Source organism: Lepidochelys olivacea (assembly GCF_965140295.1).
Source record: "Lepidochelys olivacea isolate rLepOli2 genome assembly, chromosome: 2".
In the NCBI taxonomy this organism is placed as follows: Eukaryota; Metazoa; Chordata; order Testudines; family Cheloniidae; genus Lepidochelys; species Lepidochelys olivacea.
In genome coordinates this window covers 179,505,854-179,533,364 of record NC_140412.1, presented here as the reverse complement: position 1 = coordinate 179,533,364, position 27,511 = coordinate 179,505,854, and the positions used below count along the sequence as shown (strand labels likewise).

General features: G+C 38.9%; 1 protein-coding gene across 3 annotated transcripts in view; it reads right to left on the bottom strand.

Annotated features, from left to right (window-relative positions):
* Nucleotides 1-27,511, bottom strand: part of VPS41 (VPS41 subunit of HOPS complex) — a 173,253-nt gene that overhangs the window by 103,958 nt on the left and 41,784 nt on the right. For all 3 annotated transcript variants that reach the window (XM_084621271.1, XM_084621272.1, XM_084621273.1), the window contains 3 exons: nt 10,972-11,046; nt 3,651-3,713; nt 2,770-2,835 (listed from right to left, as the gene is read on the bottom strand). In XM_084621271.1, coding sequence (XP_084477397.1) covers nt 2,770-2,835; nt 3,651-3,713; nt 10,972-11,046 — 204 coding nt within the window. The remainder of the gene's footprint in view (nt 1-2,769; nt 2,836-3,650; nt 3,714-10,971; nt 11,047-27,511) is intronic.

Below are 27,511 nucleotides of genomic sequence, written 5' to 3'. Positions count from 1 at the left end.
AGGGAAATGATGAATGGGTAGTCAATGGGTAGTCAGTCAATGGGTAGGAGTCAGACAATAATTATTTAATGACAGCAGACACTGAGATTCAAAAAGTTAAAACTTTATAACCATTAAAACACAAATTGTCCGAATTAGATGTTAAAATATACAAAATACATGGCCTGAAATCAAAATCTAATAGGTTCTCAAGCAACATTTTTCTTACTTTGCCTACCTGTAAATTTCAACTCTCTATGGAAATATTTTCATTTTGTGTGTGTATGGTGAAAACAACATTTATCCACATTTACTGATAGAAATCTAATCCTTTCAAGACTATGTATAATGTAACTAGAAGAGAATGAAAAAAGTGGGAGTACTCTATGTAGAGTCCTTCCTCAATAGCTGGATCTCTGCTCAAATGATCAGTAGTGAAACAGTTAAAAATGTTAGCATATAAACTATTATTAGGTACCAGAGTTAAAATCCTGCAGGGATGGATGGGGGCAGTTCATGATTTTCAAAGCTATTATTTCAAGATGCTACTCAGACAGGTGACACCGCAGCTGGTCATATTAAAATGGTTTTCTTCACATCTGAAAGGCTAGATTTGGGGGGTGGGGGTAAACGAAAGGGTAGTCCCATTAGTTTCAGCAGAACCTAATAGTGTTGGTATTGCATGCCATCTCCGCTCTAACCCAATTGTGTAGAGGCCTGTCTGTTCAGATCTCATTACAGATCTGGGTATGATTGTGCAAAGACTAAGTGCACAATGTGACTGCACTTTTTATACTGGGCCACAATCTTAAGTTTGATTACAGGGTTTTAAAAAAATAAATATTCTAATAGAATAAAATTACAAATTTCTAGGTTTTTTTATTATTATAATGTTAAATATCATACACTAAGATATCAGTTAAAGTTTTCCTGAAGAGGAAAGTTTTTTCTCAGCAAAAAATGAATAGGAAGAGTGGGGAAATGGGCATGCATTAGGAATCAGTATACCATCTCCCAGAGGGCAGAATATAAAACAGCCTGTCAAGTAATCAAAGATAACCAAAGAGATGTGTTAAATCCCTGATGTTTTTTTCCGTTCAGCATCAGATGAATCCAAGTTATTTTACCACCTGACAGAGCTTCCTGATTTGATGAATTCTTAGTTTCTCTCTCCACATCATCATTACCACCACTCAAAGGCTTGACAACTTCGTTGCCGGGAGAGACATCCATTGATGTGCATTATCTAAAGCAGTGGTTTCTAATTAGTGGGTTGTGACCAGTGGGTCACATGAAGGTTCTAGATGGTTTGCGGGCCCAGTGTAGAGGGGAGGCCAAGGAGGGCAGGGGGAAGAGAGGGTTGGAGACCAAGCCCACCTCACACACTGACCATGCTGGGCTGGGCCTGGCTCTGGCTCCCCGTTCTGGGCGTTGTGACAGGGAGCACAGGATTGCAGCGCCATTCACTTGAACTTGGCTGGAAGGGCATCCATGTCAAACCTGCAGTGACACTATGACCCTATGCGCTAAGTTGCAATTCCTGAGTGGGAAGCCAGACCCAGCCCTGTGGAACACGAGCTGCCATTGCACGCTAAGTGCGGAGGGGGCTCATTCTCCAAGCCCTCCACACCACCAACCTTCACTCTGCACCAACCTGGGATTAAGGTTGCATTGCTAGGGTAGAGAGTGCCATTTGGAAATCACTATTCTAAAGTGCAATGCCAGCTCTGGCCAGCCAGCTAAAGCTGGCTTAACCATTCACATCATAGCAATTTTATTTATTTTAAATAATGACTAGTAGTAATACATTGTACTGCGGATAGAAAAGAGGTTATTAGCAGCACTGGAATTGCTGTGTCATCTGGCAAAGCAGATACAGTTCATTCGGTTTGATGAATCTAAAACTGTCAATGTTCATTTTTTTAATTCAAAAGAAAGGGTCACAATAAATGGCTACATGAATGTAACTAATATCACCACATGTTGCATTGTTAATATTTTTTTTTCCTGTTTTACCCTAAAATGTACACTGAATGATATAGGGTCAATTCTGGAATTTATGGACAATGAAGTTGGGAGTCAAAACTACATTATTTGGTAGGTGAGGAATGAAACATCTTAGTATTAACTTTAGAAAGACCAAATTGCCTGGAACCAAGGGCTACAAAAGAGACAAAAAGTCAATCCTTGACACACAAAGTTTACCACTAAGGGGCCTAAATTCTCTCTCACAAGTGATTACGTACTCCATTAAAGCACAAAAATGAAAACCCAAGATTGACTTAAAGGACAAATGTACTATGACCCAGTTTGGCATATGTTGTTTTTATTCATAAGTTAAAGGGACAGAGCCAGAAAATATATACCACAGAAGGTAACACTATGAGCCAAATTCATTTTTCATGTGAAAGGGTTGGAGGTATGAAGAGAAATTGGCCCATGAAGTCCAATTATTCTCATCAACATTTTGTCAGAACACAAAACTATTTTTATTATTATTTCTCTTAGTCCTGGCTTTTAAATAATTAAAATGCCCTTCACATTTAAAAAAGTGCTAATTTTTCCCTCCATGACTTAACCTTATGGTTTTTTTGTTTTTGTTTTTCTGAAAGAATGGATAAAGAGAAGGAAAAAATAGCTTCTCTCTTCTAGGTTTTCAAATAGATACATTTAGTAAGTGGGTTTTTTTTAATATATTTATATTTGTTCATTTTAACAGAGGAATCCATAAATGTAAGAGGAAGGGAAGACAAGATGTAAAAAGTCATCTATAATATTGAGATAGCTTACCTTTTTTCCTCCCGTTACAAACTGTTTGCAATGGGATCTTACAAACTGAGGGTGGACAGCAACAATCTGTGTTTAAAGGGGGAGAAAAAGTATAATGGCTGAAGTATTTGTTTATTTGTTAAATTGCAACACTGATGCTGTATCAACTGTCACACTATGCAACCTTTACCCATTATGGATTGTTACAGCTGTACCTCTTTTCCTAGGTAGAGAGATGAAAAATGGGTCTTTCTGCATTAAGATGGCTTGGTAGCTCCCAAGAGGCCAGAACTCAGTATTGTTGGAAAAATGTTATCACGGTTCTCTTCCATAAAAGAAAATCATACACCAAAAGAACTGCCCTCTTTCCCACCAAGAAAAAGCCACCTAGCTCTTCACACAACTCTATTATTGCTATTCTCTGACGACAGCCAATTGGTCTACGATAAGAGGGGCATAACTGATGTTTTCCCTTACTACAGAGGGATCACCATTGGGACACTATCACCCACCACTTGATTCCAGGATAGATTTAAGATTCTAATCCATTCAAAAATACTGACCTAGCACTTATCAGAACCATCAAGATTTATAATCACAGATCTACAAAGAGAGGAATAGGCTAAGACAGGAAACAACTGAAACCTTACAATTTCCCCCTCATGCTTTGCTTTTTGTATTTTAAAAACATCAATAATACTCTAGACTGTACAAAATCTAGATCAGCTTTTCCCCAACCTAACCAGCTCAAAAGCTTTTGGACTGGGATAGATGACTATTTTCTAGAGATTTAAATAACATTAAGGCAAAGAACTAGTATTTTTTAGCAACAGAATCAGTGTAACCCTTATTTTATTAAAAGCAACAATAATGTACTTGTTAAGGATTAAATAAGTACTTACTTTGATAGGACAGTCAAATGTTTCATGAAATTCTTCTCCTGAATACAATCCAAATACCTGCACCTAAAGAGACAGTTAAAATCAAATCACATAATAATCACTCTGAAACGCTGGGAGGTGAATGAAAATGCTAATCCCTAACATGCTTATTAAAACAATGCAGTACACTTAACAATTCAGGGTTATCTGAAACTTCCTTGGATTCCATTAAGGTATTTTATGAAACTAAACAGTACCAGAATGCTTCTTTGCAATTAGGTTTTACAAGCACCACAAGAAATAAGAGTTCTTTTTGCTTTAGGCTGATCACTTCTGTTAAAACAGATACTAATCTAATAGATATGAAAAGCATTCACATATTCTTAATAAAACTCAATGGAACATATATTAAAAGCTTTTCTTTTCTGAAAAGCTAAGTGCATTTTTTTAAAAAAAAGGTTAATACAATTCAGCTTCAGAGATGCTTCTTAGAATCCTTCAAGTCTTAAAAATCTCCTCCAGACTATAAAGCAAAACTAGCATGAAATCTAAGGCCTAGTGTACACTAGAGAGTTAGGTTGACATAAGACAACTTATGTCAACCTAACTCTGTAAGCGTCTACACGACAACGTTGCTCCCACCGATGTAAGTTGCCCACTACACCGACCTAATAACTCCACCTCTGCAAGAGGCATAGCGCTTAGGTCGATGTCGTTCGGTCAACACAACGCCCATGTAAACACTGCATTGCTTACCATTGACTGTTGCAGCCTTTAACAGCCCGAGCTGTCAGCCCTGCCACCCTGGGCAGCCCGGCTCCGGAGGTCATCCCAGGGCAACATGGCTGACAGGCCCAGCACTCCAGGGTGGCAGGGCTCCAGCAGACTGCTTGGGCTGTCAGCCCACACAATGCCCCCCTTAAGTTGGTGCAAGCGCTCCTGCTGAGGATGTGCACTGCCAGCAGAAGGAGGGTAGCGTGAACATGAACAGTTGATTTAATTACTGTGGTGGTTGTAGGTCAACCAAACTTAAGTCAACCTAATTGTGTAGTTTAGACATGCCCTAAACACCACAATTTTCATGGTCTTTCCTAAAAGCATCCAGCAGCACAATGCTTTTTCTCCTTACACTTAGGAATTCCTTCTGTGAAAAGTTACCTCTCCTCTTCTAGTGTGCTGAAGTAACTGTTGATAAATGCTATTTAATAGTCACCACTGCAGTTGCAACTATATACAATAAATGTTCTCCTTCAATCAGAGCCAAGCACACTAAATACAGCGGCAACAAACAAAACTACATTCATAACAGTAAAGATGTTTGATAGGTTTTAAAAACAGAAAAATGTTTTCTTCTCTTTAAATAGATGAGAATAATCAAAGCCATGAATGCAACATAAATGATTTTTTTAATGAAGAAAGAACAAAACAGCAAGATAAAAGATTTATCTGAATAATTGTGTCAATGACCATGTGAATGAAAGTGAAAAATATTCCTGGAGAAATGTGGATAAAGACAACACAAAATGGAATGAATGGAAAATGAAAACATTTCAAAAACATTATCTTAAGTCCGTGTAAGTGGTACTATCCCAGCCTCTCTAGAGAAAGAGAAGAAAGGTGCATGTGTACTTGGGGATGCTTATTTGTTAGTCTCTAAGGTGTCACAAGTACTCCTTTTCTTTTTGCGGGTAAAGACTAACACGGCTGCTACTCTGAAACCTGTATTTAGTCTCTGTAGAGTTGGGGGCCAGAAGCTGTAACGGAGTCTCCTCTGTGCTTCTATCAAGCATTATACACACTTGAGAGACCCATACATTTCAAGTGGAGGGATGAAGGAGATGCTCAGGACACATATACCAACAGCAGAATGAGCCTCTGAGCTCTCCAGTAAAAATATATTTATCACTCTGTTCAAGAGATGCTCTTCTGGACCATGGCATTTTCTTATACACTGTTTGGGCTAATTAACTTAGTCCAAGTTTATTTAGCTCAGGATGTGGTTATCTTGCAAACAGGGAGCAAACAACAGCAATATTTAACAATCACTGTGTAGGCAAATGAGCAGCAACAGCATACATACAGACTTGGACATCAGACCCTAGTTTTCCAAGACACATAACCCTATCAGCAGATTTTATTCTGCATTTTCAAGGAAATGGACTCAATTCTCTCACTGGCTTTTTCCAATTCCATCTTTTATGACTGTTGTTGCCCCTTAGGAATCTTTCAGAAAAAAGTAATAGGATTTTTAGAATAAAGCTGGACAGCCACCAGTGACGGGCCAAAGGAACTTCAGTTCAGTATGTCCCCAGGAAGATCTACTCATGCTACGAGACAACACTAAGAGCTAGAGGTGTGATTCCCTCGCTCCTGTACATACACTTGAGCTAGCTCTCATCAAGATAGCATGAATATAAAAAACAGCACAGCTGCAATAGTACAGTCAGCAGCAGCAGAGGCAAGGCTGAGCCATGCAGAGAACATATCCGCCGATTTCAGGGGAGGTTGTACTTGGCACAGCTCAGCCGTGCCTGCGCTCTTCTACCCGTGCTACTGCGGCTATGCTGCTATTTATTCATGCACTAGCTCAATGAGAGCTAGCGTAAGCACATGTACACAAGCAGGGGAATTATACCTCCGGCTTGTAGTGCAGACATAGCCTCAGATATTACAGTGATAAGGTCCCTAGAGAGTACCTGGAAATAGAGCATGAGAGTACACATAGCACTCACTACACTGGGTCTGAGTATCAGTTCCATTGCGAACTGAACCTCAGCTATATTGTGTTTGTGCACCCATATGCAGTCAACTGTGCTTTAAATAATTGCAAGATGGGTTGAACACAGTGCCATATGAACCAGTAGTTGGCTGAGGAGCTAAGTAGACCTTGATTTAATTGTACATTTAACAGACTAAGTGAACTAATGGCATCTCATCCTCTCCCTACCCAACTTGTCTCCTGTTTCCTCAGCAGAGTTGCCAAGTCAGTGCATTACTCATTACTGCATATGCAGTCTATAATAACCAGCCTTAAAGAGTGTGTCACATATTAACTGGGGCCAAGCTACTGCTCCGGAGGCTTGGACATTATTTGGAGACAGTGAGAAGCACCACAAGTCTGTGATGGTGGAAGTCAGCCAGTGAACTGTACAGACCAGTGGTGCTCAAACTTTTCCTGTTACGCTCCCCCTCACCAATAATGGAATCTGACCACGACCCCAATCCAATACTGCACAGCCAAGGCTTCCTCAGCAGAGGAGCTTGGACTGAAGGCATAGCTGGGGGACGGAGAGGGAATGAGGGCAGAGCTGGCCTGGGGGCGGAACAGAGGGCAGAGTGGAGCTGCGGCTAGGGCCAGAGCTGGGATGGGGGCAGAGCGGGGCTGGGGCTTGGCACAGAGCAGGACTGGGTGGTGCTCCCTCCCGCCCCCTGTGGGGGCTGGCCTAGGCCCTGCTGCGTACCCCTCCCTCCCCCGAACATTCCTCTGTGCCCCTGAGGGGATATGCCCCACAGTTTGGGGACCACTGGTAGAGACGACTGTGTGATATTTAAACTGAGATTGACTCTACAGCTACAATAATCTTTGGGGATGGAGGTTATTTTGGGCGGGGGGTATCTTTGGTCAATTGGCATAGCGTTCAGATTCAATAGAGTAAACAAAATAATCAGATGCAGGCAGAGGAAGGGAAGGAGACCAAGGAGAAGGGAGGAAAAATAAGAGGTTAAAACATGAGAGTCTCCTATCCATCTGAAAAATCATCCTATATATTTATTTAAAAAAAAAAAACCCACACCAGCATGCTTCTAAAATGAATTAAAACTGAATAACCAAAATTAACATCAGCAGTAGCTGCTAGAATTATAACAGCTCCAATAAATATGTAGTACTGTGTTGCCCATTCACACAGTGATACATGTTTTCAACATTTATATTCTTTCAGAATTTGGAAGTAAAATGGATCCAGTAAATTAAAGGGAAAATAACCCCACATTATAAAACGTGTATTATATTTACTCAGGGGACACCACAGATCAGTTTATTACTCCTTAATGTCTTTTATTCTACAAAGAGAAAGTGATTCTTTTCAAATGACAAAGCTATATTGGATTTATCCAGTTCTACCTTCTATCTCCACTCAGTTTATCACATTTTTAGATAGTCTAAAAGGCATCCCACAATGGGAGGCCATTATGTTTCACAGATCCTCTGTATCTGATTTTATAGACACACAGTATCTCTGTATCTGATTTTAGACTCACTTTCTGGGCCTTAAGTATCCCTTATACTTAAATGGGTAGAAAGGACTGGATTGACAACACAGTGCTTCCAGATGTATTTGTTCATTGGTTTATGTATGGGTTTCAAGTCTGAGACTCTAGCTCTAGAATGCTCACTGATACCAGGTCAGGTGGGCCTGGAAATATTTCATTGCTCTCCCCTGACTTCTATGACTAACTCAGGGCCAGTGCCTATGCCCTTCCTCAGTCACAAAGGTTGGCCCAATGCCAGGTTGAGGGTGGGAGAAATAAGGAAGGAAAAACGGTGAAGAAAAATAAAGTGTGTCATTTAGAGGAATACATAAGTGACAAAGCAACTCATCTCAAAATCTTCCTTCAGGAAGTGAATCGTACTCCTCTATTCTGTGCAGATTGACTCCTCTCTGGAGAAAACACATTCTTTACCTTATGCAAAGATCTTTACCAGGGACTGCCTATAAGGCTATACCTGTTCATTAATTCATAAAGAATACTTGAGGCACTGTAGATGGTTCAAAATCTATAGAGATTCCATAGCTGGTTCAAAATCCACAGAAATTGTTCTTTGTTGCATTCTCTTTTATAAATGAAGCTGATTCAACAGAATCAAACTTTTTGGTAAATATGTTTATTGATTTTATCATCTGCATATATGTTTTGTACCGACACAATTAGCAATCGGGAGAAGATGGAGCTCTATAAACACTTTCTAGCCAGGTTTCTTATAAAGGTTGGTGCTATGGGAAACTAGCTGAAGCTTGGCTGACTCAAGAAACTAAGACTCAGGAGAACTAAAATGAATTTCCAGTTCTGCTACAGACTTCCAATGTGTCCTTAGGCAAGTCACTTTATCTCTCTGTGCCTCAGTTCACTATATGTAAAATAGAGAAAACAATGATAATAATGTGATAATAAAGTGCATAGGAGCCCCAGCTATGGACCGGGCTTCCATTATGACAAGCATTGTACAAACAAGTAACAAAAAGAAACTCCTGGACTTGAAGAGCTTACTATCGAAGTAAAAGACAAGGCGGACACATCTTTGTGTGTTTTGTCGACTTACCTATGATCCTGTAAACAATTGCATATGTGCTTAATTTTGCACAATGATAGCAGTCCCATTGAAGTCAATGGGACGACTCATAGTGCGTAAAGTTAAGCATGTGTCTAAGCCTTTGTAGGATCAGGAACTTAGATAGCAAAGCCTTCTGAGGAGGGACCATTTTTTGCTACATGTATGGCCCCTAACTTTGGTTGAAGATTCTAAAACCTACTGTCATAAAAATAAAATACTATTAATAGTTGTAGTCGTATTTTCCATACTGCCTCACTGCTGAGGGACAAGAGTAGTGTTAAGTAAAATGGTGAGAAAGAGGCAAAGCAAGTTAAATAGATGGTCTGTGGTTTGATTCATTTTTTTTTCCTATGCACATTGCTCCATATTTCAACACTTAACTAGAAACGTGCCAGAAGCAGAACTGGATTGTGAGACAGAGGCTTGTACTGTCTTTTATGTGTTGCATAATTGTATCTGCCAATGATCATTTGGAGTCACAGAACCAAAAGCTTGACCTAGATTCCTGGTTAAAACATAATTCATTTTCCAAAGTAATAAACATTTTCTAAATAAAGCCTTGTGTTACAATACACATTGGAAAATAATTGTTTACCCAATATTCAGACTACAGTATGTGCATGTCTGCAGATTCTTAAAATTTAATTTATAATTATTGAAATTAATTTAGTGAATCACATTTGTATGATTTGAGGCCGCATTCTGTTATATTCTTATTTCAACTCTAATTTACAGCCGTATCACAGGAGTCCTTACAAAAGGGTATTATTTTTTCTTTTCAAAAACATTCAAACCCAACAATTCTAGCGCAACATATATGATTACCCTTAAACAATTACTGACCCTTCCATTATCTTGCTTAGATTACATCATCCTTCCTGAGTTTCTCACAGGCTGTAAAATTCCACAGCCCTTTTTGATAGGCACTAGTATCCCAATTACTGGGTCAAGATACTAACATCAAGATATCTTTGAGAAACACTAGGCTTGGATATATAAGCTGGCTCCATGCATGAGAAGCAAAACTCATTTTTTTTTAAGTAAATAGAAATTAAATGGATTTGTTTCCTCTTTTTCCTATCACAAGAGCCAACATTAGTTTTAATTTACTGATCCTTAATGGATCAGTGGATTAGGATCAACAAACCCCACCAAATTAGATTAGGGAAAACCATGTTATACTCAGCAAGTGAGATAGATATTAAGAACTGATTTTTAATGCACTGTGTCTACTAGCAGTATTATTTTCAAGAAGTTTAAATACACCATGTGCATTAGAATGTTATCACTGCAAACCAACATTAGAAGAGACTGCCACTGACTTAAAAAACAAAAGAGACATTCTAATAAGTGGAAAATCAATCACTAAAACCACTAAATGTCATAGCTCAACATTTCAGGGAAGCAATGATAATTGTTATTTATACACTGTACGAATGATATATGTCCACAGTCTAGGAAGTAGGTGCCAGTTTTTTAGGACTGTACATATATTGATTTTGCATTTATTTAATGTGGCCATTGTAAGACACTTTATTCTTCTGATAAACTATGATTGCTTATCAAAAGATTCTATAATTCAAGAGAAACATTCATAACGTGTGAAAATGAAAACGAACAGCCCACAGAAATCATGCCACAAAATCCAATTTTGTGGATTTATAGCAGAAAGGCATTAAACTACTGTCTTGCAGGAGCAGCAGACTAGTCACTGAAGTATAACTGGCACAGCAGTAATGATTAAGGTGACATGTCCTCCTGCAACAGCTGTTAATCAGCTTAATACCAGTTACATTATTGACATTCTTGTAATTACTTTTCCTAAGGCACGTTTGTGCAAAATATATTTGACTTTAATTATGAGTATTCGTAGGTGAGCCCAATTCCGGAAATGGAAGATCAAATGACTTCTAACACAGGTATTTACTGCACAGATATCATGTGGATCTAAAGTTTAGTATACAAACACTGCCTGGTGCCTCTTTAAATATGTAAGTGGTTTAGTTGTACCTTGCCATCTTCCGAGCAGATGCCCATATGTTCTCCACTTTCATCCAGGCTGATCTGATTTATCTTCACTGGGCTCTATAAAAAGAATATGTAAACTTTGAGGAAAAAGTTGCATCAATGGTCAAATACCTTGCTTTCCCCCCCGCGCCCCTGCAAGAATTTAAGCAATAAAATCTCTCCTGTGTTTTAGCTACATGAGTTCAAGAAACATAAAAAAGAAGGTCTTTCTACCCCAGTGCTAAAATACATTTTTGTTTCTAGCCTTGTGCCCAACCCAGAAACCTACATTTTTCTTATTACCTCCTGCAGGGACTTGAGATGTATGTAAAATGAGATACCTGTACAACTCATAGTTCTGAACCTGTACAACATACTCATTATGAGTCTCTCTTGGCATCGAGCACATTTTTAAAGAACATGTTGAAGAATGTTACATCGTAAGAATTTTCAGTTGTTCCAGTTTGGTCCATGGTGATACTAGAAATTATTTTCTCCCTAGAAATCTCTGTTTTAACTTTTTTCAGTTTTACCTTTCACACTATCTTAGAAGAAGGTATTCAAGCAAAACAACACAAAACTACATCACCTAAACCTTGTCATTACCAAATAATTTTGGAAGAGGCCTTCACGATTAAGTCATGGTGATGTTATCTTCACCATTCATTTATGATAGAACAAAATGGTTATCTGCAGCCCATGAGATTACACAGCACCACTTTGCAAGTAATTTAACAGAAGCATCTGCCCTTCCCTTCAGAAGTACTTGTTAAACATAATTTGAGTACAAATATTTAACCCCATAATATGCTCCAGAGTATTTCAATCCAACAAATATGAGCACATCTGACTATACTCAAGTATCTAAAACTTGCTTGTGCACTATGCCAATCACAATCCCATGTACCTCCAAAGTTACAAATAAAATAAATGTCTCATTTCTGCTCTTGTCACTTGAGGATCTTCACCTACCATTTTCAAGATCCCTTACACGTTTGAAAAGATTTTGCAAAATTGTCATGAAAATTTAAAATAGCCCACACACAGAATACACTCAAACACTTACTATAATGCTGAACTTGATGTAAAAAGGAATAGTAAATTGTACTCACTTGTGAAAAGAAAAGAAAAAATAACCTAACTCTTAGCAGTGTCTACACTAGAAAAGGGAAGCCATTTGTAATTGCACTACCAGGATAGCAGTAATGTAGTGTGTCTAATGCCAGTCATGCTATTTCAGATACAGTGTTGCTGTGTGTCCACACTTGCTGTTATAATTACACTGTCTTATATCACAGTTCCTAGCTCAGCAGTCTACAGGAGATATCTTAAGGCCTTCTGGGAGCCTTTGGGAAGCTTAAAGGAATTATGAGGAAAAGGAATCAAACTCTGGGACATTCAGTTCACTACCCCATCCTCAATTCTCTATCATTACCTTGGAAAGTACCTGCACAGAGTATTTATGATTAGGTCAGCATTCCTATCGTAGGCTGCTCTAAGTAACAGCCTCGGATTCAATAACTTATCCATCCAGCTATGCACAGGTTGCTGCAAGCCTCTCTACCTCCTCACTCCTGTATGCATAGAAGACACCTTTGGTTTCATATATGTTCTGCAAAATACTACAGGGAAGTATGATGATTGCTACATTAATCACTAACGTGGTCATTCAAGGAGAGTCATCTCCACTGTCAGCTCAGTCTCCCAAAAATTTCATCATTATCCTGCATCCGCTGAGTACAGAGCTGAATCAGTATCTCTCCAGATTTATGTAATCTGGGAATGGTTTCATTAAGGGACATGCAACGATTCACAATGGGGATAAACACACCATTAATGTCAATGTTGTCAGGTGAGATCAGAGTCCCTTACTGCCTCAGTTTTCAAAAACTCTCACATTATACCCTTTGCCTGCCTACCTCATGTACATGTCCATCAGCCATTTTGACCTGTGAAGGCCCACACCACCCACCTTTGAGGAGCACCCATTTCTCTTAATAGACAACTGGGCTAGGGAAGGGTGGGGATACAGAATGGACACAGGGGTTCCATCAACAGCTCCAGCTAAGTTCAAGAATCCCAACTGTTTCAAAACTCTGAATGATCTCTGGCACACTGGCCACCTTGAACATCTCCTCCTGCAGGACACTATATATTGCCATACAAACTTCCACCACGCCACTCCCCATGGGCTTCCTAAACCCAAACTGGCGCTCAAATCAGTGGGCAACTATTCCAGGGAGCCAACTACTACTGGGCAAATTGCCACTCTTTTCCACGGGGAGCTGCGCTCTCACTCTGGTAGACTGGCACGGGAATGCCGGGGCTACCTCAGCACACAAAAAAGTCTCCTTTATCTTACATTATGCAGCCACTACCACTCATCGCAGGTCTCGATAACAACTTGCTCCCACCTGTGTTGTTGTGGTCCAGGCCCTAAGCGGTGCTCTAGCTGGTGAAAGTTATCCTCAAGTATCACACATAGCTGATTGTCCCAAGTGTGGGGAGTGAAGAACCACTGCAGCAAATCCTTGGTCTCTGGCATCTTCACAAGTAGTGTAGGAACATCCTCTCCTCTCTTAACTCAGCCTTGAGACTGCTTTTCTAAACCTCTCTTGCTCAGCTACCAGCAAGAGGAGAGCAGTCATCTTTTCCTCTGCTTAAAGACAAGGCCTAAGAAATGCCACTTCAGGTCTCCTCCATGTTCTGTGCTACCCAGAAACATCTCTGGCTTTCTGGAAGTATGTACTGAAGATTCAGTCCAGTGTGTTGTGAAAGGGGCACATTTTCTGTCCTGAACTGGACCTACTGTTATTGTCACAGCTTTCTTACAAAGGATCTTCAATCCCCTTATCTCTTTGATGATAGAATATCCACCTTGGCCATTGCCAGGCACCTGATTATAGATTAAATTGTAACGAATGAATTCAGCTGTCCCAGTACCTCCTATCTTCCTACATTGCCAACTGTGCCCGCATCTCAGCCTCATGACAGCTGGCAGCACCTGGCCTTCTCTTGGACCTGCCACCAACAGATTCAGAGGCATCTGACTATATGAAAGCAGCATGTGATCGAACCCCACAGTGTGCACAGCTCTATTTGTACAGGTACATATCTTGTCTCGGCAGTGGAGTCCAGAAAACAGACCCGATATGTTACATAAGCAGTGACAAGTGCATTGTGGGATGGTAAGGAAACAATTCTCTGCATAGCTATGGCATCAGCAATTTCCACCCACATGAGCACGACAGGGGTAGAATATGGTAGGGTAGAGTATCACACATTAATCAGTTTTGCTCAAAGCAAACTGGTAACTAAAACACTTGTGACACATTTGGGTGGATGCAAGGCATGCTTTCAAAGGCATGCTTAGAGGACACCAAATAGGTGGCTAGCAAGCCAAATATCTTTAACGTAAGCGCCTTGTGTGAGTAGAAGTTTGCAAGGTTACTTTGCAGCATTTAGACTCTTCTTTTGCTTAAGCAATGTTCTCCACATCTTCACATTTTTACATTGTGCTTTGGAGCCATTAACATTTTAAAATAAAAGTGAGGTTATGGTTAAAGGTGTTATTGTTTAAAACCACATCTTACTACTCAACATGCCTGCTTTGTGTGTCTTTTATTATCAGTTTGCTTTCATGACAAAAAAAAGTTATTGTTATTTGCACTACAGAGAGACTACAGCGACAGAAGATCAAAGTGGATGTAATCAAAATCAGATATACTTGCTGCTTGTCAACCAAACTGGCAGCTAAGTTTCAACTGCAAAAACATTATAACTGGCGATGATGCACAAAGCTAGAAAGAACGTGGACTGATTTTTTCAAAGCTCAAGTTAAATTTGTGGTGCCGGCCATTGGAAAATTCTCCTTACTTGTAATCTCAACAACTGTAACCTTGAGGTCAGTGAGCGGTGATAAACATGGAACCTCAAAATGTTGTATTCTTTTTGAATACTCATGTTTGACTATTAAGCACACTTCTTAAAATAAAGAATTACGCATGAGTTTAAAAAAATTTATATCCTACACAAAACACAGGGAACTTGAGAATCCAGAACAATTAATAGTCAAGGCTGCAATTGCCAAAGCTATGTTCTACTTGTCAACCATCCAAAACTAACCTAGAGTTACCTAGCACTTCTTGAATTCAGACTAGATAGCAAAAGGCTTCATATGTTATCTAAACTGATGCACTTCTAAAAGTAACTCCAACTCATCTTTTTTAAATCAGAAGCCTTATAAACTGTATTAATGTACCAACCAACCAAGGCTCAACTTGCTTTTAGCCATATTCATATTCTGTCAACAGTTTGTAGAGAATGTTGGTTTTTCAGGAAACAAGAAATGCACAAAGTTGTACATTTTTCCCCTCTTGCTCCTAAGTTTTTTCATTAAATTTTATAGTGGAGTAAAAAAAGTCACAAACGTAAAAGACCAGGAAATAAAATAAAAACACTGTATGCACATGTCTTTATTTACTCAGCCATCACGACATAGGTACAGCTGCCGTCCTTTACTTGTTTAAGCCTGATTTCAACTGGTACATGCAACAGTATTATTGGTCTGGCATTAATGACAGGTTTTTAAAGTAGAAAGGGAACAAACTCCCTATACAGAATCTGTCACCTTTGCTCAACAGAAAGGTTAAAGAGGAGGAGCTAGTCAGTGGTAGGAAATAGACATTTATTCGCTACCTCATTAAAATCTGAAAGGAAGATTAGACTACCAAGTGGGATCTATGGTATTTTTTTTTTTAAGTGGATGGATTTCAAAAGAGAAGAAAATTAAAGTAGTAATCTATAAGCTGCTTCTTATTTTTATAAATCCAAACATTATAAGCAATGGAAGCAAAGTTCAAATCCACAAACTAGTAATATCAATATTATTCAGTGAATAGTAATGGTGGTGCTCGGGCCCTATACCGCAAACATACTGGGCACAAGGCTTTTGAAGTACGACAGATAGTAAGTGTTTACAGAATCAAGTCCTCAGGTTGTAAACCCTTTGGTACAGGAACCATGACTTATTTGTTTGTGAAACACCAAGCATACTTATGGTACTGTACAAGTGATGTTAAACCAAATATTTAAAAACATGAAACAAAAAGCAGTGTGTTTTAACTCTGGCAGGAAGGAGGATCCACTCCAGTTATGAAGAACTCGACTAAAATGATTAACCCCAAAACAAAATCAGAATTTCATAAAGAAAGTGTGCTAGTTGCCATGCAGGAGGAGGAAGAGTCTTCAGCTGAATTTCCATTAGCTGCAGTTTTCTTTCTGATGGAGACATGTTTGGAATGCTGGACAATGTAAGTAAGTTTGACTGTTCAAAATCAATAAATGCCAAGCTGACACGATGGAACAAAAAAAAATGTTACCTTAATGGGAAAAAAAAAGTTTAGGAAAAGGAAAAAAGGCCAGTGGGCATCTTCTATATAATACAGGCTTTTGCAAAAGCATAAATTTGAAGGAAAGGAAGTCAAGTAACTGCCAACAAATGCTCCTCATGTGATAATCAATTACCTAATGTAAAATGCCTGAAATAAACACACTTAGTATGGATTATGTCAGCTCTTCAATTAGGAATAAATTCACGGCCATTCAGAAAGCCTCTTTTAATTGTGTTCTTTGTGGCAACTCCTTCTCCCTTGACACTCATCATCATCCCACCTTATACTATCAGTCCCCCAATGGTGAACCTGAGAAATCAATCTGCTAATGTATAATTTGTAAAGCTCCTCTGACTAACAAATGGATAATTGATTCTTTCACAAATGCTGCATCCCCATGGATATGAAGTGGAATGAATAAAAAAACATAAGACTGGCTTTCACTTGAATTCTGTGAGACATGCAATATTTACAAGCTAGAATCTAAACGTTTTAATAGTTGTCTGTGACTTCATGCCTTTTAGCCACGGGTAGTGAGCAAGCAATACACATATTATGGGTGTGAAAAGCAATCTAGTGTTCGATCATACTTATGGTAAAGTAAAATGAGCTTTAAGAGGCCCCCATTGATAATACACCAGAGATAAGTGGCATTTCCGTTCAGTCTTTAAAAATATTTTTCTTAAGCCACTCATAGCTTAACAAAAACACAACCTAACCCAAGGTTCAGTACCATATAAACACTTCCAAAAGAAAAGTATTCATAGTTCTTTCTGCAATGCAAGATGATTATCATTTCTGGGTCCAAGCATCAACTACGGAGCTAACACAAGACCATTAAACGGGCAAACCACCCCCCTCCAAAAAAACAGTCAGTTCCTGTATCCACAGCCAACCCTCAACTAGTTGCTGAGATTTAATCTTCAAAAACAAAAATCAATTTGTCTCCTGCTGGTGCCTTTTGATTATTTTAATAATTTATATTTGTGGCAATCACCATGGCACTAGGATGCCTATACAATACCAACTATGGATACATTTCCTGCAATTTACAGAAATCCTAATTCTTAATCTCGTAACCGCCAACCCACTTTCACACTGTAAGCTCTTTGGGATAGCAACCATTACTTGTGTTGTAATAGTTTCCAAACTTGGTTGAGGCCTGTAGGCACGAGCACAATGTAAATGATTAATAAGGAAAAAAATAATGCATCTGTAGCTATGATGCCATTAACCGTCCAGAAATACTTGCCCAGAAATACAAACCTTGTGCACTGTGCAGGGTGAAAAAGCTAGCTCTGGTAGGGCATTTCATGGTACTGCCTTGGTTTCCCCATTCATAAAGGAGACTGATATGCACTTCAACTACTGTGTTGTAAAGATTAGTTAGATCATGCCTGTAAGCAGCTTAAACATAAATATGGCTGTATAAGTGCTAAGTATTACTTCTCTCTACTGGCACAAATTTGACCAAATTACATAACCTCAATGGAGAGCTATGGAAGGAACTCCATTAAGTGTACCTTGTCAGAAAGCTCTCCCCTTTTGGGTGCCTTTCCAGGTTGTGAAGTGATTGTGGAGGAGAAAAGGGACGAAATCTGGACAACTCTCTCGCCATTCCAAGAAAGAGACCAAGCACCCCGTGTGTTAAAGTGAGAAATAATGCTTTCCCCCACCAGATCAGTATTTAATCCCAGAGTTTGGAATGTTGTCAACTTTTTCTAAGTAAGTTGAGCTGAACCCAAGGATACACGCATACCACCCAAATGTCTTGTACTGAAAAACTTGTGTTAGAAGAAGAAAAATCCAAAGCCATGCATTTTATACATCCACACTGAAGTCTTGATGCACTGGGCTATCTAGAGAAAATCTTACGTAGCTAGACTATCACTGACTTCTGTAAAAAGAAGAGGAGTACTTGTGGCACCTTAGAGACTAACAAATTTATTTAAGCATAAGCTTTCATGAGCTACAGCTCACTTCATCGAATGCATCCGATGAAGTGAGCTGTAGCTCATGAAAGCTTATGCTCAAATAAATTAGTTAGTCTCTAAGGTGCCACAGTACTCCTCTTCTTTTTCTGGATACAGACTAACTCGGCTGCTACTCTGAAAATTGACTTCTGTGACTCTGCACAGGAACAAGCAACCACACTGGTGAATCCTGATGCCACGTCAGGGCTTCAATATAATTTACAGCAAAGGGAGAACCTTGCATTCAATCAATAAATCGATCAATTGATAGAATCTAAGAAACTTCATGCAGTGGCATGAACTTTGAAATATGAGGTTTACAAATATAAGAAGTTCTTTACTGGTAGAAAGTAGTATGTTGAATTTTTCAGATTCAAATTTTAATCTGAAATAAATGTATTCAACCCATATCCAATAATATTGGAATTAAGGTATTGTAAAAAAGTGAGACTATTTGCTCAAGTGTGTTTCTTGTAAAATTCTTGCATTTTCATTCTCCAAATAAAAACTCATAAATTGTATTGTTAGAAAGAAAAAAAGAGTAGCAGTGTTTGGGGTTTTGAATAACTCAATATAAGCCATTATTTCTTCTGTAGGGAGGGGAATTATCTGCAGACAGAGGGAGAAAAAGATCATGAATGTTTACCTAAATCTAAGACAGAGGATGAATAGGAAAATGTTTGTCTAAATCTCAGTATGGGTTAGGGGAGAGTGAGACGGACAGAAAAACCTATAGTGATTTCAATATTTTCCATTTCAGTGAATTCCTTAATTTTGTCAAACACGGGCACAAAAAACTTTCCAAATTAAAATTAAAACAAGGGATCTCTCTAAATCTGGAGCAGATTTAGATAATCAGTATGTCTGCCTAGGAATGACAAAACAAAGCACTACTATCAGAAATAAATCCACTTGGAGAGCTTGACGCTTGATTTCTAGCAGAGTTCGGCTTCCATCTTATTTCTGACAGATACAAAATGAAGTCCTTCATCTATTATAACACTGATGGCCTTAGGCCCATGTGACCTATACAACTGCATAGATCCACATCTTTCCAGAAGCCCTGCGTCAAATAAAGACATCCAACCTATAAACCCTGATTTCCCATCTATGGTCTAACTTCGGTGCCACCAGGTTGATTTGAAGATTAAATCCACTAAATCTAGCTCTACTTCTTGGCTATCCTATTTATTATACAGAGAAGTCACCAGAGGAAGCAAGGCCTCACAAACAGAGGTGTGGTGAGGGCGTGGGGGACTTTAGAAACATCTGAGTGGAAGTTACTGGCTATAAGCAGGTAAGACGACCCAGAAGGTTATAAATCCATAAAAGTTAGGAACAGTCCTGAATCTGCTTTCTTCCAATTATTTTCATTAGAATAATGGTATCCCCTTATGGTCAACTTTAGTAAGTATTCATCTCAGAATGTTAATTTCCTGATCTGCTCTTGAATTAGGAACCGCACTTTGTGAACTAGCGGAAGCTCAGCTTTCATACCTCTGAGGAGGACTCAAGTTACTTGGAGAAATGGGCTAATGATTACGTTTGCAATTCTTACCCCGTTTAAGTATTCCATAGAATTGTCTAGCATTTTACCATGGGGGTGGAAAGCGTGAGAAGTCCTATGAATCACAGTTTATCCGTAATTTGAGAAGTAACTGATGGTAGAGATGTAAGAGGTCAAAGTTCACATCACATTGCAGAATTTTTCTCCAGCTATTATTTTTCGGGTGCTCTGTCTAGTCTAGTTTTAAAATGTCACCAAGTAATGGGGCTTCTACTCCTTTCCTTAGTAGACCGTTCAACCTCTTGCCAATCTTGCTACTCTGAAGGTTTTCCAGTGTATCTACTCTTTCCCCTTGTTTGGGCAAAGGAAAGTAGAAAGAACTCCCTTACAGAGCTTGCCATCCCTGCTTATGGATCATTTCAGCAACACAAAACACTCATCTCTCCCTACACCCACCTCAGGAACTGCATCAATTGCACCTAATCCCAGCTCACAGCATACAAGAAAAACTAGATTTTTTTTCTGTGATGGTTTCTGTTATTCTCCATCATTGGAGATTTTTAAGAGCAGGTTAGACAAACACCTGTCAGGAATGGTCTAGATAATTAGTCCTGCCACAAGTGCAGGGAACTGGCCTACATGACCTCTTTAGGTCCCTTCCAGTTCTATGAAAAAGCAGTTAAAAACAGAAGGGCTATATAGAAAATCCTCCTCCTTCTCAACTTCTTAAAAACAACAACAACAACAAAAAAACAACCCGAATTAGAAACTGGAAGTCTGGGGAAAGGCGTTTGAAATATTTCTAAGTTTTAAATGTCTTAACCACTGGAAGAATCAACAACTGGTTTAGTACTAGTTCCCTGATATTTTATGATATTTTATGTTAGTAGATAGCAATGGAGGTAGAAGAGAGAAAGATGCCCTTTCTTGATCAGAATGTAAAAATGTACCAAAACAACAAGAGTTTTGGAAGAAACCCCAAACAATTTTGGAAGATACACCTTTCAATGATCGCTTCTGAATAAACTGAATCTTCAGCCAACTGGTTTACATGTGGCATGCCCACATTTGAGGAAGGAGAATAACTATGTTACCTCCCACAAAAAGCAAAATGACAACAAAAATGCACTTTTGTGAGACATGCATCTCTGATAAAGGTATAAAACACAAAAAATGGAGAAATTGCAGCTTTAACACCCACCTTTAAAAAAAAAATCAGAATGAAATCACTGGAAAGCACAGAATATTTTGCCCCATTAGAGTGATCCATAGAGAATTATGGCTGGAGCCTGAAAAGTGCCGAGCACCTCCTGTGAAGTGCTGAGTGCCCTCAAAACTAACCAACTACAGCAGGACTTGAGGATGTTCCGCACCTCACAGGACTGGGACCTCACAGGACAGACTGTTCTGCACCTCACAGGACAGACTGAAACCATAGTCATTTTTAGTTTAGCTAGCTCAGATTTTCCAAGATTTAGTGATATATGAACTGGAGGTTAGAGAGGGTGCAGTGTCGCACTGACATTGCCAACTACACAGAAGGCTTCAAGATCTTCACCAACAGGAAGTTTTGAGACCCAGCAAAGAAAAAAAAAAACCAAAACAAATCTCTAACGTAACCATTAAAATATAGGAGGATAGGTTTAAGGGCGACAATCTGTGTAAGTCATTTTCTAAAGGTGAGTTGTAGATTAGGGGCCTGCTCCAATTGTCACGGAAGTCAATGAGAGTCATAAGCACTGAATCAGGCAGAAGCAGATCTACTATACAGGAATGAAGTCTCTCTCTTACCTGAAAGGAAAATAAATAGAAATCCTCCTGATGTATTTCAAAATAAAAAATATCCAAGCATTGAGTCAATCGAACCTGAAACTCAGGTCACTGGCTACAAATAAAATGCAATTTCCCATATATATTTTCAGTTATTGTCAGTTAGATATTTGCACAAATAAGCACTAAAAGGACACATGTGAAAACAAATTTCAAGCTTCCTGCTTGTTGAGTCCATAGAAATTCTACATTGTTTGGTCACCAGAGGGGCAATTCTGGAGTTTCCTTTGGTTTGTAGTCATATCTGAAAAGCATACACCATGTCTGGCAGAGAGATCCTAAGTGATGATCAAGCCACGTTTCTCATTCTCAGAAGGATCCTAAGCTACATTTGCAGACCAAAAAGGTGGTGAAGAGTGAGAGAGCACTCACATAAGAAATGAGACTCTGAATCATACAGCGCACAGTAGCCTACTGAAAGTGGCATATCGTGTGCAGTATCTTAACTGTGACAGAGAAAACCAAATGTAAAGCTGAATTGATCCCAAATAATTTCTCCAATGCATTTACATATAAAGAGGTTCTATTTCAATATCAGGCATAGTAGGGAAAGGACCTCCACTATACTTTATTTAGCACTGACAAACCACAAAAACTCATTCTCCGTTTGTTTCCCCCTTCCCCACCCGACATATGTATCATCTATTTTTCTATCTTCAAAACTCCAGTGTCATACAGTGCCTGCTTACTCTTAGTAATCCATACCAGCTGGTCTGTAGTTTTGAGGCAAAGGATTGCATTTCAGAATAGTGAAATGCAACGATACAAATTTTCAAAACTTTTCTCTCCTCTTCATTTCCTTGTGGAACATAGGGGTGGAAGGGATTAGCCTCCTCCTGCGTGCCACAGTGAAGGATCAACTTGAAAGTAGCTACTGTTGCTATACAAGTCATGTTCAGGGCATTAACACCTACGACCAATCTGAATTGTCTGAGTTTAGCATTCTATCGGGGCTACAATAAAAAACAACCATACACCCTGTCATGTCTTTTTAAATAAATAAGTCATCTTTCAGAAGGGAAACTGAATTAGATGTGCAAAGTTCATGATCAACAATACCTTACTCCCTGTGGGAATAAAATCTTAGTTTTCCCTTCATGTTTTGTTCATCATGTTATGTCCCTGTTATGTCATTTTTTTATTCCTAAAAGAACAGTCTTTTTTTTTTAAATAGAAACAAAGGGCTTCAGCCCCATCATTAATGTCACCTTAGATAACAAGCACTGTCCTCCAAGAAGGATTCAGTTGATTTTTACTTTCTGAGTAGAAAAACATTTCCTAATGCAAATAATATTTTATTAATGCCAGAACTCTGAATAATTCTGACAAGGAAACTTCTGATTTTGGTGTATAGACACACAGGACCCTGTCTTATCTAGGCAGGAAAATGGCTGTCTCCAATATAAGATGCAGTTTAACAAAAGGAAAACAGTTCTGGAAATCAGCAGTATACTAGCTTCTTAAGAACCAATCCTGTCCAAATCCTCCCTATGCTTTTAAAGGTTGTCAGGATTTAGAAAATGCACATCTATGTAATATGTCTTCTCTTTGCTAAAAGACAGCACTGTACGAGTTCTAACACGGCTGAACTCCGACTACAGGGAATGCTGTAGCTGGACCATTCCACTAGCCAAGACGGAGCTCAGGCAGGGGAGGTGCATCAGGGTTCGAACAGGAGTGGAGAGAGGAGATGGTCACTCATTAAACAAATGCCTTTTGCCAGCCAATTCTTAAATTTAGAAAGGAGTTATGCTGGGAAGTGGTGGTCTCTGAAATATTAACAATTGATAGATGTACAGCAACCTATTAGCAGCTTATATTTTTTAGGAACTAAGCTTATTTGGAAAGCATAAGGAGAAAGGAGTGTAAAGATGCATTCATAGTTATCTTTTACCTCAAAAACAACATTTTTAATTGTAGTATTTACTTTAAATAAAGGGATTTTAAAAAGGTAGACCCTCTTGAAATACTTTTCCCTCTAAAATCAAAACTGAAAGAAAAGTATAAATATTCTTTGTGTAAGTTTCTTCAAAAAAATAATAACTAATTTATAATTTCAAACTTAATTTTCTCCTATCATTGAAAAATGTTGTATTTGGCAACTGGTCTCTGAAAAACTGCCTATAAATTTTAATAACTAAAAGTTAAGTACAGTGTTTTTCAAGTGTCACAGGATGCAGCATAAATCCAGAGAACTTATGCAGTGAACCTGGATAGTGATAAAACAAAAGAGCACTAACAAATAGGTCTGATCGTTATTGTGCTTTGCGTACAATCTGTCACTGTTATTTTTGTTCTAAGGAAAGGAAAGATCAAGAGGCTGAAAAGGAAATATGTAAATTTACTTAGTAGAACAGTAGTAAAGTCTTCTATTGGGTTTAACATTTTTTGAGTTACTATGTGCTCTGCTAACACATACCAAAAAAACAGAGAGAGAGAGCGCGCGAGAGAGTTTCCTTCTAATTTACTAACATATCTATATTTAAGATAGCATCTGTAATCTACTTAAAATTTAGCATTCTCTCATAATATGAGAATTAACTGTATTTCTGGGGTAATCCTTAAAAGGAAACTGGATTTAATACATTTTCCACCATTACCACCCAGAGCTCCTCCTATACTACCAAACAGAAGACCAAAGTCATCAAGTAGGAGCTGCCAGCTTATTAAGAAGTGGCATTAGCAAGTTCCCCTGGCAGTCCTATTCAACCACGTTGAGCTGCATGGTAGGTAGCTCTAATACAGCGCCTCCGACTGGCTCAAGAAATGGCAAAGAGAGTTCAACTGCTACACAACCAATACAAGAAACTGACCCAATAGAAAAGTCAGGACTCAGTCAGATTGAGGCTCCAGGAAGATGACACTGTGTCAGGAGAAGGATGGGGTGATGCACGTTTGAGCAGTAACCAAATAGCTGTAGAAAGGCAATTTAGTCTTAGGAGGAGGATAATCATTTTAGGAGAAGGTGTGCAGACTGTATAGATAGACACTGTGAGAGGAGTGTTAAAACTATAAAAGGAGGAAAATATGGTAGAATGGAATCAATGGGAGAGCAGACAGACTTCACAATCTGATTTAGATTAATTTAACTAGTAAAACACATGCTACTACTTATGATTGTTAGCAAAAATCTGGACACCACAAAAAAGCTGACACATGATGGCCAACAGTATTTAAGAGATGAATGTAAGCACACTATTAGACTTTTTAATAGTTGGCAAAAAACCCAGATGACACTATTTGACATCTTTATATACTAAAAACAGTACAATTATTGTAAGCTGCAAGCTATGTATTTGAACAAAAGATACACTTTACTTTTTGTTGTTTTACTTAAATTTATGAACTACTAAAAACTAAGCATATAACAGCAATAATAATTAAAAAAAACAGAGTTGACTGTGTCAGTCAAGTTACATTAAAAAACCCTAAAGAATCCTGCTGATTGTAATTTGGCTTCCTTATAAGGCTCTTTGTTTTAATCCATACTAGTATAGGAATACTGCACTTTGGCTTCAAATTACAAATGCCATAAAACTGTGGTTCCGACACTTTCTCACATTGTGGACCCCACCTTAAGTCGGAGATATTCTCAAGGAACAGTTCTTCTGCCAATTCTAATTTAAAACCTTGCCTGCAGCAACTATAGCACAGACCCTCCCCTGATTTGGCTCCTATTAACTAACAAACAAATGAACAAACAATGATGAGATTATGGGTGGAAAAAAACGAAAAAACACTCTGATGCCAAGGTTCCAACTTCTTTTGTATTGGTACAGTTTATCTCCTTTTCTTGGACATAAGATTTTTACATCCATAATAAATCCTTCCCGCAGCCTGCAACCACCCCCATGTTAGTCTAATCTCTTTGCTTCTCCTACTTCCAACATTTATTCCAAAAGTACGTGTGAATTACATGAAGATGATACGCAGAATACCCATAAGGGCTTTTTTGTTTATACCTTCATTGGTCAAAAGAACCTCTTTAAACCCTAGAACAGTCCAGTGGACATCACCTGTTCTGCCTCATCCAGCTAAGATCCCCCTCCTATCTAGTAATATGAAAAGGGCAGGGTGGTAATGACTTCTGCCCTAGAAGGGTTCTGTAGTGGGCCAAACTATCAGGAAGAATCACTTGAAGACTGAGAAGTTTCAACAGCTCCCCAGACCACTTGAAAAATATTAGAGTTCACCAGCAATAAAACATCCATATTTGGGCCAGGGACCATCTTTTTGTTCTTTATTTGTACAGCACCTTGCGCAATGGGGTCCTTGGTCATAACTAGGGCTCCTAGGCACTAGGTAATACCAATAAGAACAGGGAAAGATCATAGTTTATCTCTTTCTAGCACTGAAAAAAACCTATACTCATAAAAAGGTATATAAGTCACTCCTAGGTTTTTAGCAAACTTGAATCATCTGAAGTCACTACAGAAGTGTTTTAAATAGATGTTCTATACTATTCATATAGCCCTAGTTATCATACAATTGATAGTCTTAAGATCAAAGTCCAAAAAGATTTTCTTTAAAATCCAATAAGAACATCCCCTACATTAAGGGCCAATCCTAAATCACTCAAATTTCTAAGAGTTTTCTCACTGCTTTAAATTGGAACAGGATAGGGACTTAAAGCTGTGATGTCTGAGGAATAAGAAAATAGAAAACCCAGCTTGAGCCAGATGCTTGCCCTTAATTCACATTAGAGAGGAAATAAAGTTGAGTCCTGGAAGGGCAATTAGTTTATGTCACAACTGTAATCTTGTTTAAATACAATACTTGTATTAATTTTCCTTAAAAAATAAAAGGCAGATCACCCTCTTTTTTGGAACGACAGATTAAGCACACATCCACATGTACACTGCCATGTATTGCAAAGTAGCCAGGAAATTCTGGTGGGACCTTTACAAAAGAGGTTTTTCAGCTAATTGGTCTTTATCTTAAATTCTTTTGTTTCATTTCATTGCACCACTAAATCTTCTTTCACAGCCTGACAATGCCAACTAAAATGATAAAGTAATGAACAGAAAATTTTAAGTAGCTTATCAAAACAAGTGACACTTTGCAAGTTTAAAACTAAAACAATACAAAAGTTCCATTTAGAGTAATATCTTCTTGGGAAATGACTGCCTACGAAGGAGTACTGCAGAAAGGGATCTGGGGATCACAGTGGATCACAAGCTAAATATGAGTCAACTATGTAACACTGTTGCAAAAAAAGCAAACATCTTTCTGGGCTGTATTAGCGGGAGTGTTGTAAGCAAGACACGAGAAGTAATTCTGCCACTCTACTCTGCGCTGATTAGGCCTCAACAAGAGTATTATGCCTAGTTCTGCATGTCACATTTCAGGACAAATGTAGAGAAAGTCCAGGAAAGAGCAAAAAAAAAAAAAAAAAAAAATGATTAAAGGTCTAGAAAATATGCCCTATGAGCAGAGGTGAAAGTAAGTCGGTACGTGCTGGACTGGACCGGCTTCCCCGGCGGTGATTTAAAGGGCCCGGGGCTCCAACCGCTGCGGGGAGCCCCAGGCCCTTTAAATCACCGCCGGAGCCCTACCGCCCCAGGGTAGCAGTGCCAGGGCTCCTGCAGTAATTTAGAGGGCCCAGAGCCCTTTAATTCGCCCCTGAGCTCCCAGCCGCCTCTGCAGCTGGTAGCTCTGGGGTGATTTAAAGGCCACAGCCAGAGCCCCAGGGCCTTCAAATCTTGAAAGGCCCTGCGTCTTCCGGTTGAGGCTCCGCCCCTGCTCAGGATTCCGGTGTACCGGTAAGTTACTTTCACCCCTGCCTATGAAGGAAGATTGAAAAAATTGGATTTGTTCAGTCTGGAGAAGAAAAGACTGAG